A 16,046-nucleotide genomic window follows, 5' to 3' on the forward strand; every position below is an offset into this window, starting at 1 on the left:
CTCGCATAGCCATTGCTATCGCAATAGCTAGGCGAGACCTAAAAACTGAATGACAGAAGAAGAGTAAAAAAAAACAAAATACAAGTAGGCGATCAGATTCCTGTCAACGATTGGCAATCAGAAAGGACATTTTGACTAGTGTATGAACATGCACTGTGGACTGTCACAGATACTAAAGGGACCTTAGTCTTGGCTAAAGGGGAGGGAGGCTTGAAACAATCACATGAAATGTCGCAATGTTTAAGAAAATTTCTCTTGCAAAATAATCAAGTACTTCACGAGGAGTAGGGAAGTGACTGCCGAGACTGGACCTCTGAGAAAACAGTGAAGTGGAAGAGTTGGGAGCTACCCCATGCAGAAGAGGCATAGAGGGGTCAGGAATGTCAAACAATAGTGAGCACTGGGTAACCTCCATATCTTGAAGTTGAATAACTAAGCATGTGATCTGGCAAGTTCTCAGACCGCCACAAATATTTAAGGACTATGAGTCATTGTGAGGAAATTAGGTGTATCATATGATGTGGCTATGTAACATCACACCAAACCCTTTACAACCCTTAGATTTCGTTTTTCAAACTTTCAACTTAACCCTGGGTGGCTGTGGCTCTGAGCAGCAAGACTCACAGAAAGTAACATGTATAAAGCATTTACACAGCACCAAACAAGAGAAGAACAAATCAACAAGACACCAAAGAAATCCTACATCAATTTAGAAAAATAGACTGTATTTGTGTGTAGTTTTAGACATCACAACAAAAAAGATCCACCATAGGGTTCCAGAGATATAGATTTTAAAAGGTATAGTAAATCAAAGCATTTCATTCAACTGTGAATAAGCATTGGCAAATTCAACCAATTTGACACTTAGAAACTTTTACACTAGTTGTAATGCGGTCACTTGGAGTCACTTGGAGTCACTCTCCATCTGACCACCCAACTGGGAAGAATCAGGGGGGGGCAGCAACGGTCCTCAAAAACAGTTACCTAAGCAGGTGAAGCTGTCTTTAGTCCATCCAGGCACTTTTATCCTTGCAGGGATCTCCTACGGAAGTATTCCTGATGCAAGGAATGAAGGAGGCTAAAGGTGCTTAAAGGATGCTGTAGATGCGATGTGGGCAATGGGGGTCTTGCTGTGAATACTCCTCAGTCCACAAAGGAGGTGAGGTGATCCTGGTCACAGGGTCAACGTCCCTTGAAATCCTCTTGGTGCTGGCAGAAGACCAGTCGTCCAGTATCATGGTGACAGACTCATTCTTCCTGGGTCGATTACTCGTCCCCTAGAGGTTCCAGCAGCACTTCAATGACACTCCCAGGCACAGCAAACTCAGGTGCAACTTTGTGCATCGGATCCTGGTCCCTGGTGCTGCATGGCAGCGATTGTTGGCGGGTTGAAGACCATCAACTTGCCCCAGCAGGCTTCTTCAGCCATTGTGTCTCTGTGCTGTGAACAGGAGGCCAGTCAGCTGGCCATTGGAGCCTCTTGGCTTTGGCTTGGCTCTGGATACGACTTCTCCTTGAGCAAGACATGCAGGCACAGTCCCTTTCTTTTGAGGGCTTTCCAATGGAAGTGCTCCTGATGCAAGAAATGAAGGTGGCTGAAGTTGCTCAAAGGATGCTGTGGATGTAATGTGGTTGACAGGATCTTGTTATGACTATTTATTTGTCTACAAAGAGGGTAAGGTGATCCTGGTCACAGGATTGCCATCCCTTGAAGTCCTCTCAGTGCTGGCCAAAGTCCATTTGCCACTGGAATACCAGTCGCCCAATACCGTGGTCACAGGCCAATCCTTCCTGGGTTGATAGCACGTACTCTAGAGGTCCCTTCTGCACTTCTACAACACTTCCAGGCTCAGCAAACTCAGATGCAACTTTGTGCATAGGGCCATGATCCGTTGTGCCTCACAGTGGTGGTTGGCAGCAGGTTAAAGACTTCAGGCCACCAACTTGCCCCAACAGGCTTCCCCAGCTGTTGTGTCTCTGTGCTGTGAACAAAAAGCCTTTGGAGCCTCTTGGTATTGACTGGGCTCTGAATATGACTTCTCCTTCAGCATAACACACAGGCACAGTCCCTCTCCTTTGCTGACCACCTGGTGCAGCAGGTGCAGTCCACGATGGTGCAGCTTGTGGTTATCTTTTCCATGGTGCAGCAAGTCAGTCCTTCCTCTGTCCATCTTCCAATCCAGTCAAGATCTGAGTTTGAAAATGCCAGGGTGGCCATACTAATACTCAGAAAATGCCTTCATGGCAGGATGTGGTTGGTGACTAATGGGCTACCAGGTTCCCTCCCACCTGATGACTACTTTGTGTGAAGTGTGGAATTTGGACAAACCATTATACCCACTGTCCAATATGGCTGGACCCCTCTCCTGCCATGCGGGGCTCCCTAGCCTAACCCAGACCAAGGAGGCTACATGCCCCTGGGAAGCTGGTTTGGCAACTGGTTTCCCATCTCCTGTCCCTAGTGCCAGCCTGTCTGCCTGAACAATGGAGCAGCCCATCTCCCCCATGTTACCCATTTGCCCTTCAAAGGCGGCTTCTCCATTGAATCTCGCCTTTTGGGCCAACACCCATGTGGCTCCTCCAGGAGAAAGGTGACACCTCCTTCCAGAGCAGGTTCCTATTGTATCCTTTCCTGGGAGTCGTTAGTATGTCTCCCCAGGAGGGCAGAAAGCGGTCTCGATGACAGGACCCCATGTGCAACCGGAATGGACACAGGGGACTAAATAGAATAAAGTGGCAACTTTGCAAAGGTTGTAAACTGCAACTTGTTACATTGATTTTGATCTGGGATTCAGGTTGGGCTTAAAGTATGGAGCTGTTTGATACGTTGGATGACCCACTTTGGATGCACCATTCCAGAGTTAGCACAGCTGAGGAGTCAGCATGAGACCCAGTACTCGTCAATTGGGCAACCAAGTCTTTCCATAGTAAAATGATAGTTTCATGTTTTTACTATCAGAACATGTCAAATACATGTTTTTCCCGTGAGATATGCTGCACCCTGCCTTAGGACTCGATAGGCCTGCTAGAGAAGTGACTTACACATATACCAAAGGCAAGTCTGGCTTTGCCATTACTTTTTAAATGGCAATTTTGGGCTAGAAGCGTAAACTGCTCTTCCAGCTTGCAAATGACCATCTGGGAGTCTAGTTTTACTTGTATCACACTCAGGGTGACACAAGTAGTGTTGCAGGCCTTAGGGTGACACTCTAACCTACATGCCCTTGATACTCTGGGTACCACTTACTAGGGACTTGCAGGCAAGTTAGCCCAGCCAATTGGGTATGAACCAGTTTGACATACCTGTTTAAGGGTAAGGGCACAGGCACTGAGGGCTGGTAAGCAGGCCTCGGTGCACTCTCAGAGTCGAAAAACCAGCAGTATCTGTCCAAAAACTTGGGGGTGATCATACAAAAAGAGGAATTTCCTTAGTCATTTTATGGGTAATTTGAAATGTTCCAATTTTGTTTAAAGTTGCTAAGTGTGCCATGCGGCACTATACTTTATGTGTGTACACTGCGATAACACCTCATCGTTAATGAGACAATACAAAAACGCCAGGTGGGGTCAGGCATCTGTGACACTAAACTAAAAAAGTGTTGTTCGTGTTGTTAATTTTTCCACCCTGCCCCACCAGAGCAGACCTGCCAACTTAAAAAACTATTTATTTCACCACGTGAGCAGGGGAAGGGGACTTGGAGGGAGATGGGTCTTGTGCTGAAACTACCTAAGAGCAATATATGAAATGCCAGCATTTGTAAAGTGCACCACTACCTCCAGAGAGGTGTTCCGGCGCTGGGGGCCGTTGAGAAGCTTAAGCGAGCTATTGCCCAGAGTCATAGGGTGCTGGGCTAACCTGCCGCTGCTGCCGGGGATCGAACCGTGAGCCCCAGTGTTCAGGAGTCAGCTGCCCTGGCCGCTGCACCATACCTCTTCCCTATGAGTATCTTCTACCCCCTTGCCCCACTAATCCCACTCACCTCCAAAAACAAACCGAAGGCTTGTTGAGGTTGCCGCTGACATCCTGAGGTGTGTTGACACCCCTTAATAGACATTGGCCAATTAGGGCCTTGAAAGGTGAACTGGAACCCCACTGAGGGTAGGGGTTACAAATTGTCTTCCTACCCACCTTGTGATATTGGCTCTGATGATCGTGTGAAGGGAGCCTCTATCGTGTGACTCAAGGTGCCACTTTGTGAGTTGACAAGCCTGCTACAGTGAGTCCAGGGGATGCATACATTTTGCCTACATCCACCCCCTGATGTGTAGTGAGAGCCGCACTGTATATAGGATTCCTTCGGGAAGCATACAGCTGGTGTGGGACTTTTAACAACAGTGTGCGGAGTTGGAAACAGGATGCATTCCCAAATTACATCAGATGAGTGACTCTTACATCACACTCTCTTCTAGTCCCAACTTGTAGCAACAGGTTACTGAGCAGATGATGCTGGGAAGATGACATATTAAGCCAGGCATGTGGTATACTGGCGACATTCAAACTTTCTGTCGAACTGAGCATTGGGTCTGACACTGGCATCAAAAACTCTTACTACTCATCTCAAGAACACGAACGTTCCGGGAAAGTCATGGATGCTTACTCTGAATTGGTTATGTGAACATGAATCCTTTTTGAGAAGGTAGTTCTGCTATCTGTTCTAGCCATCTGTCCCAATGAAAATGAAAATGGAGATGATAATGCTCTACTTTAAGCAATTATCCGTCTGAGTCTTCATAAGACTATGTGGAAAAGATAATTAACAAAAGGATAATATCTAAAGTACATAGCAGCCGGAACCAAAGTAAAGGTCAGCAAGAGGTCCGATATAGAGTCTGCCTCCAAAACATGAGCAAAAAACTTTAAGTATAAATCAAATGACAGACTGACATAGAAGCTGCACAGTTAGGCGAATAATACAAATCTGGTACATCTATAAAAACATGACATTTTATAGGGTTTTAAGCAAAGAAGCCACACACTCAGTATGTTGAGTTATGACATAACAGGACTAGTTTAACAAAGATTCATTTGTATAAACCAATCATTAATCAAAACACAAAATATATCAAATTAGATATATTTAGTACACACCAACGTTGCTGCATAATAATAAAGAGGTATGTTTAGGAAATGAAGGAGATGAGATGACATTTATATAATACAGAAATACAATAAATAATTCAGCTAATGAAGGGTTCCCAGAAAAGACTTGAGCAAAGGACCTTGAATATTACAAAGACATGAACATCTTGGGCATAGATTCTACGTGTAAAAGGCACATTAATACAATTATATTTTGAACAGTGAACAACGCCATGAATAAGGCTTCTATGTTGCTGATTTCCTGTAATTGAATAGCGCACAGAGAAACACACACACTTGGAGGATTTTCGTTCACATAAAATAAAAGTGTACTCTCTTCCTGGCAAATGTGAAATGATGTCATTGCTAGCTGGTTATGGCCTAATTAGGCTAAGTTAAACACGTCGAAATTAAGCAATATTTTGTATTATTAGAAACACATCTACATTTGCATGGGATGCATTTCTGAGTGACTGATTCTCAGATGTGCTTACAAAAAGTATAACTTTATGTCTTGCTTCTGTACTTGTAAAATATAATCCCAGGTTTTGAATTGAAAGTGTGCAAAGGGGCATAACAAATAAGACAGGTAGGGATAGATCCTGAGTCACATGAGAGTATGACATGAAATCAGTGATGACATTGGAACAGTTACACAGTGCTACCTGATCTCCTTATGAAAATGCATTTTAATGGGAATTAGAATGAACCTGGGGTTTATCATCACGGCAGGCTAAGGATTTAATTTTTAAAAGGGTTGGACTCTCTAAAACTAAGCAGCTAAAGGCACATAACCTTTCTAAGCTGAAATAATTGTCTCTGGAGAGAGCTTACCAGGAAGCGAGATGGACAAGGCCATTGATGATAGAGTGATTGCTCTCAAACATGGATCTGAACTTTTGCTAATGCATTGTGCCTGAATCTATAGAATGTACATTAGAGCCCTATGGATTATCTTTGTACGTAAAGAGCATTTGCGAAAATCACATGATACGTTGTCCGTGGAGCATATTTTTTTCCTAGGATTATAATTCGAGATACGGAACACTTCTCCAGAGAGAAAGATGTTCAGGGCACAGATGCAGCTGGAAGCAGGGACATTCCACAATTTCCTTTTTCTTTAATCCTGCAGATAAATTAAATTTGCACAGATCAAATTTCTGCATAACTAGTGTAGTTTGGGTCTAGATTTTTCTGTAAACTGCAAAATTCCTCCTGCCGCACAGGATCCTTTCTCATGTTCTGCATTAGTTGTGTAAAGTGGGTCTGACCTAGGTTCTTGTAAGATAAGATCTTCAGAGTTTGAGAGTTCTCACATAATACTTTGTGTGCTAAATTCAAAAATCTAAATTTGGCCCCTTAAGCACGTGTTAATCCCCGAGGATGCTGCCAGAGTGGGATGATCAACAAGACTGAGCAAAGCGTGAAAAAGAGAGACAGTCCTACTTGTCACGTTGACTAAATGCCTGTTAAAGGCTCAGCTGTAGGCACCAACTAAAAGAACCTCGCCTGCTTTCAGGGTATACAAACTGAAAACTCTAACTGTGTGCTAAGGTTGACAAATCCAGTCACCTGACCCTATACTCCTTCACTCTGCTCTAACTGGCAAAGGGGCAGATGCATTAAGAAACCGTTTTGCGATTTCCTAATTGAGAATCCTTGCGATTCGCAATTAGGAAATCGCAAAACGGCATGCACGAAAGTGTGTTGAACACTTTTTACGATTCCCAGGGGATCTCAAATTACCTTCCTCATGAATATTAATGAGGTAGGATGCAATTTGCGACCCCTTAGGAATCGGAAAAATCACAGGGATGGTGGCCTGCTGGGGTCAGCAGACCACCATGTCTGTGATTGCTTTTAATTGAAAAATTATTTTTTAAATGCAGCCCGTTTTCCTTAAAGGAAAACAGGAGAAGTTTCTAAAACAAAACGCTGTAACAAACATTCCCAAAAGGGGCTACCACCTGTTTAGAGTAGGTGATAAAATAAGAATGTTGTGCAACCGCATTTCGTTCACAAATCATTCCTACATACCGATGTGATTCCATATTCGGAAGAGACACCATAAACACGCCTCTTCCTAATAGTGAATCGCAAACCCATTTTGCAATTTGGTAACAGGTTACCTAATCACAAAATAGGGTTTGCTGCATCTGAAAAGCATTTTTTGTGTTCACAATCGGGGCGATTCTGCGAATCGGCCCATTTGCAAAGACAAAAATGCATGATGCATATGCCCCTCAGCCTCCTAAACCTAACAACAGGGTCCAACCAGGTGAGCCTTCAAAACTAGTAGGACTGACTTGAATCCCAGCCTCAAGTTCATAGGGCACACGGTCAGAGGATGGGATTATACACTCACAAAAGTGAGGTAATGTTTTCAATGTGGGACACACGCGCTGGAGGATTTACTCGGCTCTCAGTACTCAACATTGTCTGCTCACCCATGAGCTGGAGTAATGTAGCCAAGGTGGGAGACTAGAGCGCAGGCGGTGAGCGGGGAGTATTTACTTAAATTGTGAGACTGAAGTCATTATTTGTAGTCTTAGCAAACACAACGAGATGATTGACGGAGTGCTGAAACTTTTCAACCACTCACCCCCAGTCAAGAGATCTGTGTTGAATCCATTGTTCTTTTTCTCACTTCGCCACCCCAGTTTGGATCCAGCCATAAGCAAATCAGTCTTGACCCTGCTCCTCATGGGAACAGTCCAGCCCGAACTGCCAAGTCGGATCCTCCGTGGACTGGAAACAAGCTTCCTTGAATCAGTTTCAGGGTATCATCCCCCATCAGCCAGGCTATCTTGAATCCAGTGGCGCAGTGAGCACTGGACCCACGTCTGAGCATACCTTCGGCCACTTAGGCAAACATAGCAAACAAACAAGATATTTGTGGTCTTGCCTTATGATGTTGATTACACCGATGTCTGTGGTGTTCATCGACCTGCTGTGGCGTACTTGGTTCCCCTTGAGAGGAACAGAAAGTGAAGTCACCAGACTTGCTAAGAAGCCAGGAATCTTTACCTGAAGGACCTGAGCAGGTTTGTAAGCTGTAGTCTCGAAAAACTCCCTAGAGGCTCATTTGGTGCTGCTCTTATATTTGAAAAATGATAAGGTATCCCAGGGGGCGGCAGATGAAGGGTGCCCTAGAAGTGACATCTGAGACTGTCTCAGAAGTGACAGGAGGAGAGTGGCTTAGAAGCAATGTCAAGAGACAGTGATAGAAGTGACAGTCATAGCTTTGGATTAAAAAGTGAGCACTTCCACTGACTGGTTAAGAACATCATCTGGAGTTAAGAGAAGCTTGCCCCTGTTGAATGGTTAGCCAAAGTCAACTGGTTTGAGAAAAGTGGAGTTAAATTGCCCCTGACTGCCACGAATTCATGGGTACCAGGTCGCTTGAGCTCTTGTCTGAGTCTATTCAACTCAGGGCTATTATTCTGCCTTTAACAAACACCCTTGTAATCAATTACCATAAAAATTAACAACTTTTTAAAATAAAGTATTAGACAACTTCTCCTATATTACACAGAGTAGAAAAATAGAGAGCAACTGCTTCATTAAATTGTCAATTGTCTTGTTATTCAGTGGTAGCACATCGAATAATTAATGAAAACGTTTATTAATAAAAGGTTCTTAAATGCACTTTGTTTTCCATCATTGCCTTACTGGGCACTAATGATACACAGCAGTCCAGTACAATTAATATCATTAATCTGGAGACCCATGAATACTTCTCTAATTTCTTGTACCTTATGTCAGTTTAGTCAATATCACATTACAAGTCTTCCTGCTACTAAAGATTTTCTTTAAATTATATGTAGGCTTTCCAGATTTCCGTTTAACTCGAAAAACAATGATTGAAGCCCCCCAAATGAAAATCTGCACGTCCGGTTTAAACCGGAAATCAAGCAAAATTAAAGATTTCTTACCAGGAAGACAATCCGGACTGAGACCCGTCTGAGGCAGAGGTAGGTGTACTGTAAGTGACACTTGTGACAGCCAGAGGAAGACACAGCAAGTTGGAGTGGCATAACGAAACGTGAGGGGGGCCACCTGCAAGGTACATGGAGGGGCCCCGCTCCAGATTTAGTCAGGAGCTCTCGGGCCAGAGTACTGTCCTGAGGGGGGCTCCTGCAGCTGGGGCCCCCTCACACCGCGAGAGCTGCGGGGGCCTGTGTTACGCCACTGCAAGGTGGAGAGGTAGCCCTGGCACCAGCCTCTGCGGGGTATCATGGTGGCTGAAGTGCAGGCCGAATGGACACAAGCAACAAGCGAGATAACATGCTGGTGGGAGTGCCAGCTGTTTGGAAGAAAGGGGCAGCTTCAGGTGTGAAAGATGGAGGACAGGAGTCAACAGGGCGAGGCTATGAGCGGGGATGTGGTTTGCGACAGTAGAAGAGGTAACCAATGTACTCACTTGGCCCAAGGCTATGCCACACGACAAGGCGCTGTCCAGTAGTACCTGCCCTCTCCTCAAGTAACTGGTCTTTCTAGTGTTTCCTGGCTCTAGTTTAGGCATTGCCCCACCAGGCCTATTTTGCTGTGTTCGATTTGGTACAGTGGGCACACCCACCCTCCTCTATGCACTACCGTCACTTGATACAGGTGGTATGGAGGCTGGCAGAGAGGGGATCAAATAGAGTGCATCTGGACACAATTCTCTCACAACACCCCTCAATATTAAGTGGACTCTTGTCCAGTTATAGTGGAATTCTGAACCAAAAATAATAGTACAGCTTCCGAATTAAAACCTTCCTTTTTAGAATGCATAAAAAAGACAAGACATCGACTAGTCGAAACAAATGATGCATGCAGTACAAGTGGAACTTAGGTAGTACCAGGTAGTACTATTCCCAATCAAAAATAAATGTTTTAAATAAATTCATTCATTGTGGTTCTATGTAGCGCAAATTAGACTAGAGTAGATGAAAGAGCAATTTACGTAAATTTACTTAATAACAGTTTCATTACATAAGCACCCAAGTGCCTGATTTCGAGTTTAATTGGTGGCCTGCCATTGGCCAGGGCGGCAGACGTCATTACTTCCGTCACCCTAGCCGCACTACCGCACACCATATTTGGGGTTTGCTGCTGAGCTTCGGGGATCTCTATGCCTTCAGACGAGCCGCTAACACAGGAGCGGCTCTGAAAACACTAAAGGTTTGCATAGGGGCAGTCATGTTTCATGAGGTCGCTCTGCAGAGTTTTTTGTTTTTCAGAAACAAAACCCCAAAGTGGAACTTTGTTTTTGGAAAATAATATACAAATGAACCAGAGACTCTGGAACTTGTCTCCCAGGGTGTTGGGGTCAATTTTTCTTAAATAATGCTAACAATTTATTTTTGTCATAGGTATACATATCATTTATACTTATTTATTTTATCTTAACATATTAAATCATCATCATCAAACTTTATTCGATTCACTGGATCATAAAAGTATTCAACGCATATAAAACATCTTTAAAACTTACTATACAACACTTAGGGTAGATGATATATAAATTCACAATTAAAAAATAAAAAGTTAAAACATGATTTTAAACACTCAGCATATTATCCGTCCCTCCAGAAAATTACATGATGGATTTAAAGCCTATAGTCAAACAGCCGTGTTTCACTAACACAATTCATAATGTTTTCAAATTGAAAGGACAGTTCTGATCAAATTAAGCACAGCACTACAGATGGCAACAGATGGCAAAGATCGTAAATAATTAAAACCCTCTTGATGAGAACAAGGACAAATTTCCTTTAGGATTGGCCTAATAAAACAAGCTCTTGTGTCTTTATATAATGTACAAAAAAGCATAAAGTGCATTGTGCTTCGTTGTGCTGAGTTATTACATAAACAGGAGTCAGCCTCTCACACCAACTTGCCTGTTTAGGAAAAGACACAAGAAAATGCAGTGTACAGAAAGGAAACCTAGTCAGGAGGAAACGTGATTGAGTATGGGTGGTAAAGGATAAGTAGAATTCCTGACCTCTTGGCTGCCTATAAATTAAGAACTCGTCTGCCAAGTCGGGCATTCTTATTTTGTTGTAATAAGCGTTTTTTATAGTTAATTTCATGTTGGATTGTATACTTTCTGGATTATCATAATAATTTCCCAGACCAATGTTATTAAATACATTTTTAACATAACAGAGCCAAGGGATAGACAATGCCTTATCCAAACTCATACAATCCTTGATAATCGCTCTAGTAAATGACAATTCCTCTGCGGGCCACACTTTCCCCCATAGGATCAATGTGTCAATTTTTTATTCTGTCTTCAACATAATCCACTCCCAATTCAGAGTGACTTCATTTTGTAGGCGAACTGATAGTGATCTTTTAAAAAAATTATTTTCCAGGATTTGTAGCTGGCTGCTTTTTTGATTGCCCCGTACTCCTGCCCCATAGGTTGTAACTGACTGGCATTTAGATTTATATAAAATAAGTATTTCTGCAACCGGCTTATGTCCCAATTTACATGCAAAGCAGAACAAACCCTCTATGATTCTACTAGTATGTAGGGCCCTCGCTGCAATCAGATAGTCCCAATTCAATTTATTGTTGAAAACATTCCCCAGATACGTAAAGTTAGGTACTTTATCTATAATCTTTTCTTTTACCACAAATTTTCTCATTTTTGTTTGTTTTGGGTAACACACCATGATAAAAGCTTGCTAAAATGTACTTTAAGATCCAGTGCCATCATAAAATCGGTATAAGCAATCAAAGCTTTTTGAAGGCTATTAGCAGTTAAAGTCATCAGTACCGTATTATCCGCATATGAAAGGAGGAAAACTGGCTTACCTCCTATAATCGGATAGTCCAAATACTGTTCTAATAATAATTTCTCTATCCATTTGTGTATAGAAGGAATAAAAAGGGGGCCAAAATGCATCCCTGTCTAACGCCCTCTGTGGACGCTATAGGCCTAGTTTTTTCACCCCCTGGTCCATAACATATGGAGAAAGAAGTTGTCGAGTGCAACCTACGTAACAAGGTAATGAGTGCCTCCTCAAAGCCCATTTTTTCCATTAATGTCCACAGCTTCCCCCTGTTAACTGTGTCAAAAGAGCTCAATAAATCCATGAAGGCCAGGTGGATCGACCCACCCTTGGCCTTCATGTACTTACCCATAACTAGGGACAGATTAAGACATTGTTCATTCGTTCCCATCCCCTTCCGGAAAACATATTGTGATTGTGATATAAGACCAGAGTCTTTAGCCCAAGTTTCCAGACGGGCGAGAATTACCCTCCCAAGCGCTATACATGTTGCAACAATTAGAGATATAGGCCTGTAGCATACAGGGTCATTCCTGCTATCTTTCTTGTATATCGGTACCACCACGGCCTCATTCCATGTAGTAGGGATACAACCCACTATGATTGATTTAAAGACATTTGTCATCAATGGAACCCATAATTGGGGATTGCCTTTAAACATATCTAGGGGTACCCCATCTGGCCCTGGGGCTTTTGCGGAAGTACCCTTTGTCAATGCCATTTCGACCTCACTAACAGAGACAGATGAGCTCAATTGATACGCAGTTTCCAAGTTAATAGTTACATTATCTTTTTGGTCTTGCATGGATACACCTTCTGGGTTAAATATATTCGAAAAATGGTCTACCCAGGATTCCCCTGTTATTGTTGATTCCATATTTCTAACGGCGTCTGTAAAAAAAGAACGATTTATGACCTCACAGAAGCCCTTAGAATCCTTGAGAGCACTAGCTCTCTCCAAATCTTCCCAGGCAAGTCTTCTTAATTCGTCCTTCCTATGCCCAATTACTTGTTTATAGAATGGTCTTGTTGACCTTATTAAGACACTGTCACGGGGAACCATGTTCAATGTTTTTTAAAGATCTTTTTGGGCCCTAGAGCACTCAGCATTAAACCATTTTATTTCCTGCGGTTCCATTCTCTTTACAGAATTTGTCAAGTTATTAGGCACATCTTTTTAAATATCCTCAGAACACTGTATGACCGCCTCTGAAGTGGAGGCCTCAGATAGGCATATCATAACCTTGCTGATATTGGCTCTCACAATACTCTCTTTGAAATTTGTGGTGTCTATTTTACTCCATTTTATTCTCACCCCCTGGTTAGGATTGTAATTCATGGGGTATTCATTACCTTTACCCTTTGGTGCCGTTATGTGCAAACTAGCGACCAAGGGGTTATGGTCGCTAGTAGAGTTAGGTTCTACCGCAAAGCTGTCCACCAAATGTGAGAATTTCCTTGATATCAGCATGAAGTCTAAAGTGTTTGTTCTACCCCCGCCTATAAATGTTGGATACTGAATAGGAGGGGTACAAACCAAAGTATCTACAAGGCATAGGTCATTGACTACAACTATATCATTTAATGCTTCGCCCTGCAGGGTATGTTTAAAGTGGGAAAGTGGTTGGTTATCGGTATCTAACACCCCACATGCCGCATGCGTACTATAATGACATAGGGTACAATTGAAATCACCCGTCCAGATTATACATATAAGGAAACAGTTACCTGCTGCCTTGTTGATCTCCTTTTTAAGGGTATTAATAATCCTGCAATCACTTTGATCAAAAATATAATAATACCAATTAATCAATAGTATTGGGACAGCAATGAAATTAGAGATCATAATAATCTGGTACCAGGGCGAATCTCTATAAATATAGGGAGCCCCTGCGTCAATAATCTTTGTGGCTTGTTTCTCATTTTATTGACATGATAATGATCATGACAAGTAACCATGTGGCGAGCCAATCGCTGTCACAGAGTGCAGTGCCCTGTTCTTCATATCAGTTCTCTAGCCTTCTCTATTTGTTCCAATCTTCATTATTTTTCTCACTACCGTCCCTCTTTCCCATCCCTTATTTCTATGACATCACTGAAACATTCATCTGTTTATCTCTCTTGCCCACCTGAGCCATTCTCCCTTGCCTGGCTGTCACACTTTAGCCCTGATTTTCAAAGGTTTCTCAGAATACAGTGCAGCACCCAAAGTGACTGTGCTGCGTTGCGTGAGAAGGAGAGAGCAAGAAAGCACCAACTCTACTAAATATGGCACTAGATTGCTCTCTCTCCCTAGCCAATTGTCTGCATCATGTCTGGCATTGGTATTGTACTGGAAGGGTATATTTTTAGTACAAAATACCATGCTTATACTAACTTTAAAACTTTTCCCACTTTAAATGTGTGCTGTTTATTGCAGCACAGATGCAAAGTGGGAAAAGTTAAGAGAAATAAAAACATTTCTCTTTTTTGCGCCTGCTTCAAAGAGGCATTATTTTGTGCTGCAAAACCTTGTCTACTCTTGTTAGTAGAAATGGTTTTGCGTCAAAACCATGGGTGGTTGCATGGGAATGCCCATGTACCACCAATGGAATGCCCCTTGATGCAGAGCAAGGCAAAGCAAGTTTTGCGCTGGAAAGTACATTTAAAAAAAACATTTTGCACAAGTTTGCATCCTTTTTGTGATGCAAACCCTGGGCAAAATGTAAGTAAGTCTGGGCCTTTGTATTTCTGTACATTGTTGTTTTATGCCTACTCTACTATTCTTTATTGTCCTCCTCCCTCTTTTCTCACCACTGGTTAATTTGTCCTCTACCATCTTTCTATTTATGGCACTGTGCAGTGGTGGCAGCAATGGGACGTGGTCTTAGTCGTACTCACCCCATCTTCAACCCACTTTTTTCATTCTCTATCCCCTTCTGCCCACCACCCTTGCTCTCAACATCTCTTCTTCTCTTTTTCTTCCTCCATGTTCAATTGTTTCTATGTTCCTGGTGTCATTTGTATCACTCTGTGTCTTCTTATTCTGGGCGTCTTTGGCTCAATCGCCATGTCTGTATGTTTTAGCTCAATCTGCCATAGGCCATTTAGTCCTCAACAAACACTGGCGGTCCCAAACAGAAAAGTGACTGCGACACCCTATGAGAAAACTCCTAGGGTGTCAGGCTCTTTTTCTTTTTCCTTTTTCACAAACAAGCCGCCAGTTTGGGAGTTTATTTTTGGAAAACAAAAAAGTCTGGTGAGCTGCTGGCTGAAACATTGCGGAAGCTCACAAAACTTCACGAAGATCCGCTGTGATGGCAGCTCCTCCCTGAAGCTTAAATAATCTCACCTGGGGTCCCGGAGATCTCAAAATATGGCAGGCAGTCGTCTAGCTGGGGTGAAACAAGAAAGACTTCTGCTACTATCACGGGTGCAGACCACCCACCAAAGTCAAAGTCAGGCCCTAAAGCTGAACCAGTTAATGCGTATGTCCTCGGATCAGTCTGTGAGTCTCTGGATGATGCCGGGGAGTTATATCAGTGGAACTTGGCTCAGTATATCTGTCCTTAGCTCGGTTTCAGATCTGTGGATCTTTGCTCAGTTTGTAATGCTTGACCTAGTATGTGTACGTGTCCTTGCCCAAGTCTGTATCAGTCTTTCAGTGTGTGTCCATTGACATTTTCCTATGCTTTCTTTCCAATTTCGCAGTTCATCACATTCCGCTTGAAGGTCATTAACCTGAAGCTGGAGCGCTTCAAGCACATTGAGTTCACAGGGGATACGGCGAAGAATGACGTGTCCCTCACCATTCGCAACGTGCAGCTGGAAGATGAAGGGATGTACAATTGCTACGTGAAAAACCCACCAGACCGCACAACTGGCATTGGCAAGATTCTCCTTCGAGTGGTTACAGAAGGTTTGTGTCTAGTCAATACGCTTAAAGTCCAAGCCGTCCAGGGCAGAGGGTTGATAGCATTGTGAGGAATGGAGAGGTGGCACCGTAGAACAGATGTAGAATGTCTAAGAACTGTTGCTAAGCATGACATCCAAGAGCAGAGTTTAGGGGAGAGTTGCTACGTTTCCAGTATGGGGAATCCTGACCGATGCACCGGCAGCATTGTGCTTGTGGGAGCCCCTAGTGTGACAATGGAAAATACAGGAGGAAATGCCATTGCTGTTATATACAAACTGAGTGATCA

The 16,046-nt window shown here is 43.0% G+C and overlaps 1 protein-coding gene across 2 annotated transcripts in view; it reads left to right on the forward strand.

The window, feature by feature from the left end:
• The window catches only part of SCN2B (sodium voltage-gated channel beta subunit 2), a 136,525-nt gene that overhangs the window by 105,271 nt on the left and 15,208 nt on the right, over window positions 1–16,046 (forward strand). For both annotated transcript variants that reach the window (XM_085647418.1, XM_085647417.1), the window contains exon 3: window positions 15,556–15,763. In XM_085647418.1, the coding sequence (XP_085503544.1) occupies window positions 15,556–15,763 (208 nt within the window). The remainder of the gene's footprint in view (window positions 1–15,555; window positions 15,764–16,046) is intronic.

The sequence above is a fragment of the Triturus cristatus genome, chromosome 3_2 (assembly GCF_964204655.1).
Source record: "Triturus cristatus chromosome 3_2, aTriCri1.1, whole genome shotgun sequence".
Classification (NCBI taxonomy): domain Eukaryota; kingdom Metazoa; phylum Chordata; class Amphibia; order Caudata; family Salamandridae; genus Triturus; species Triturus cristatus.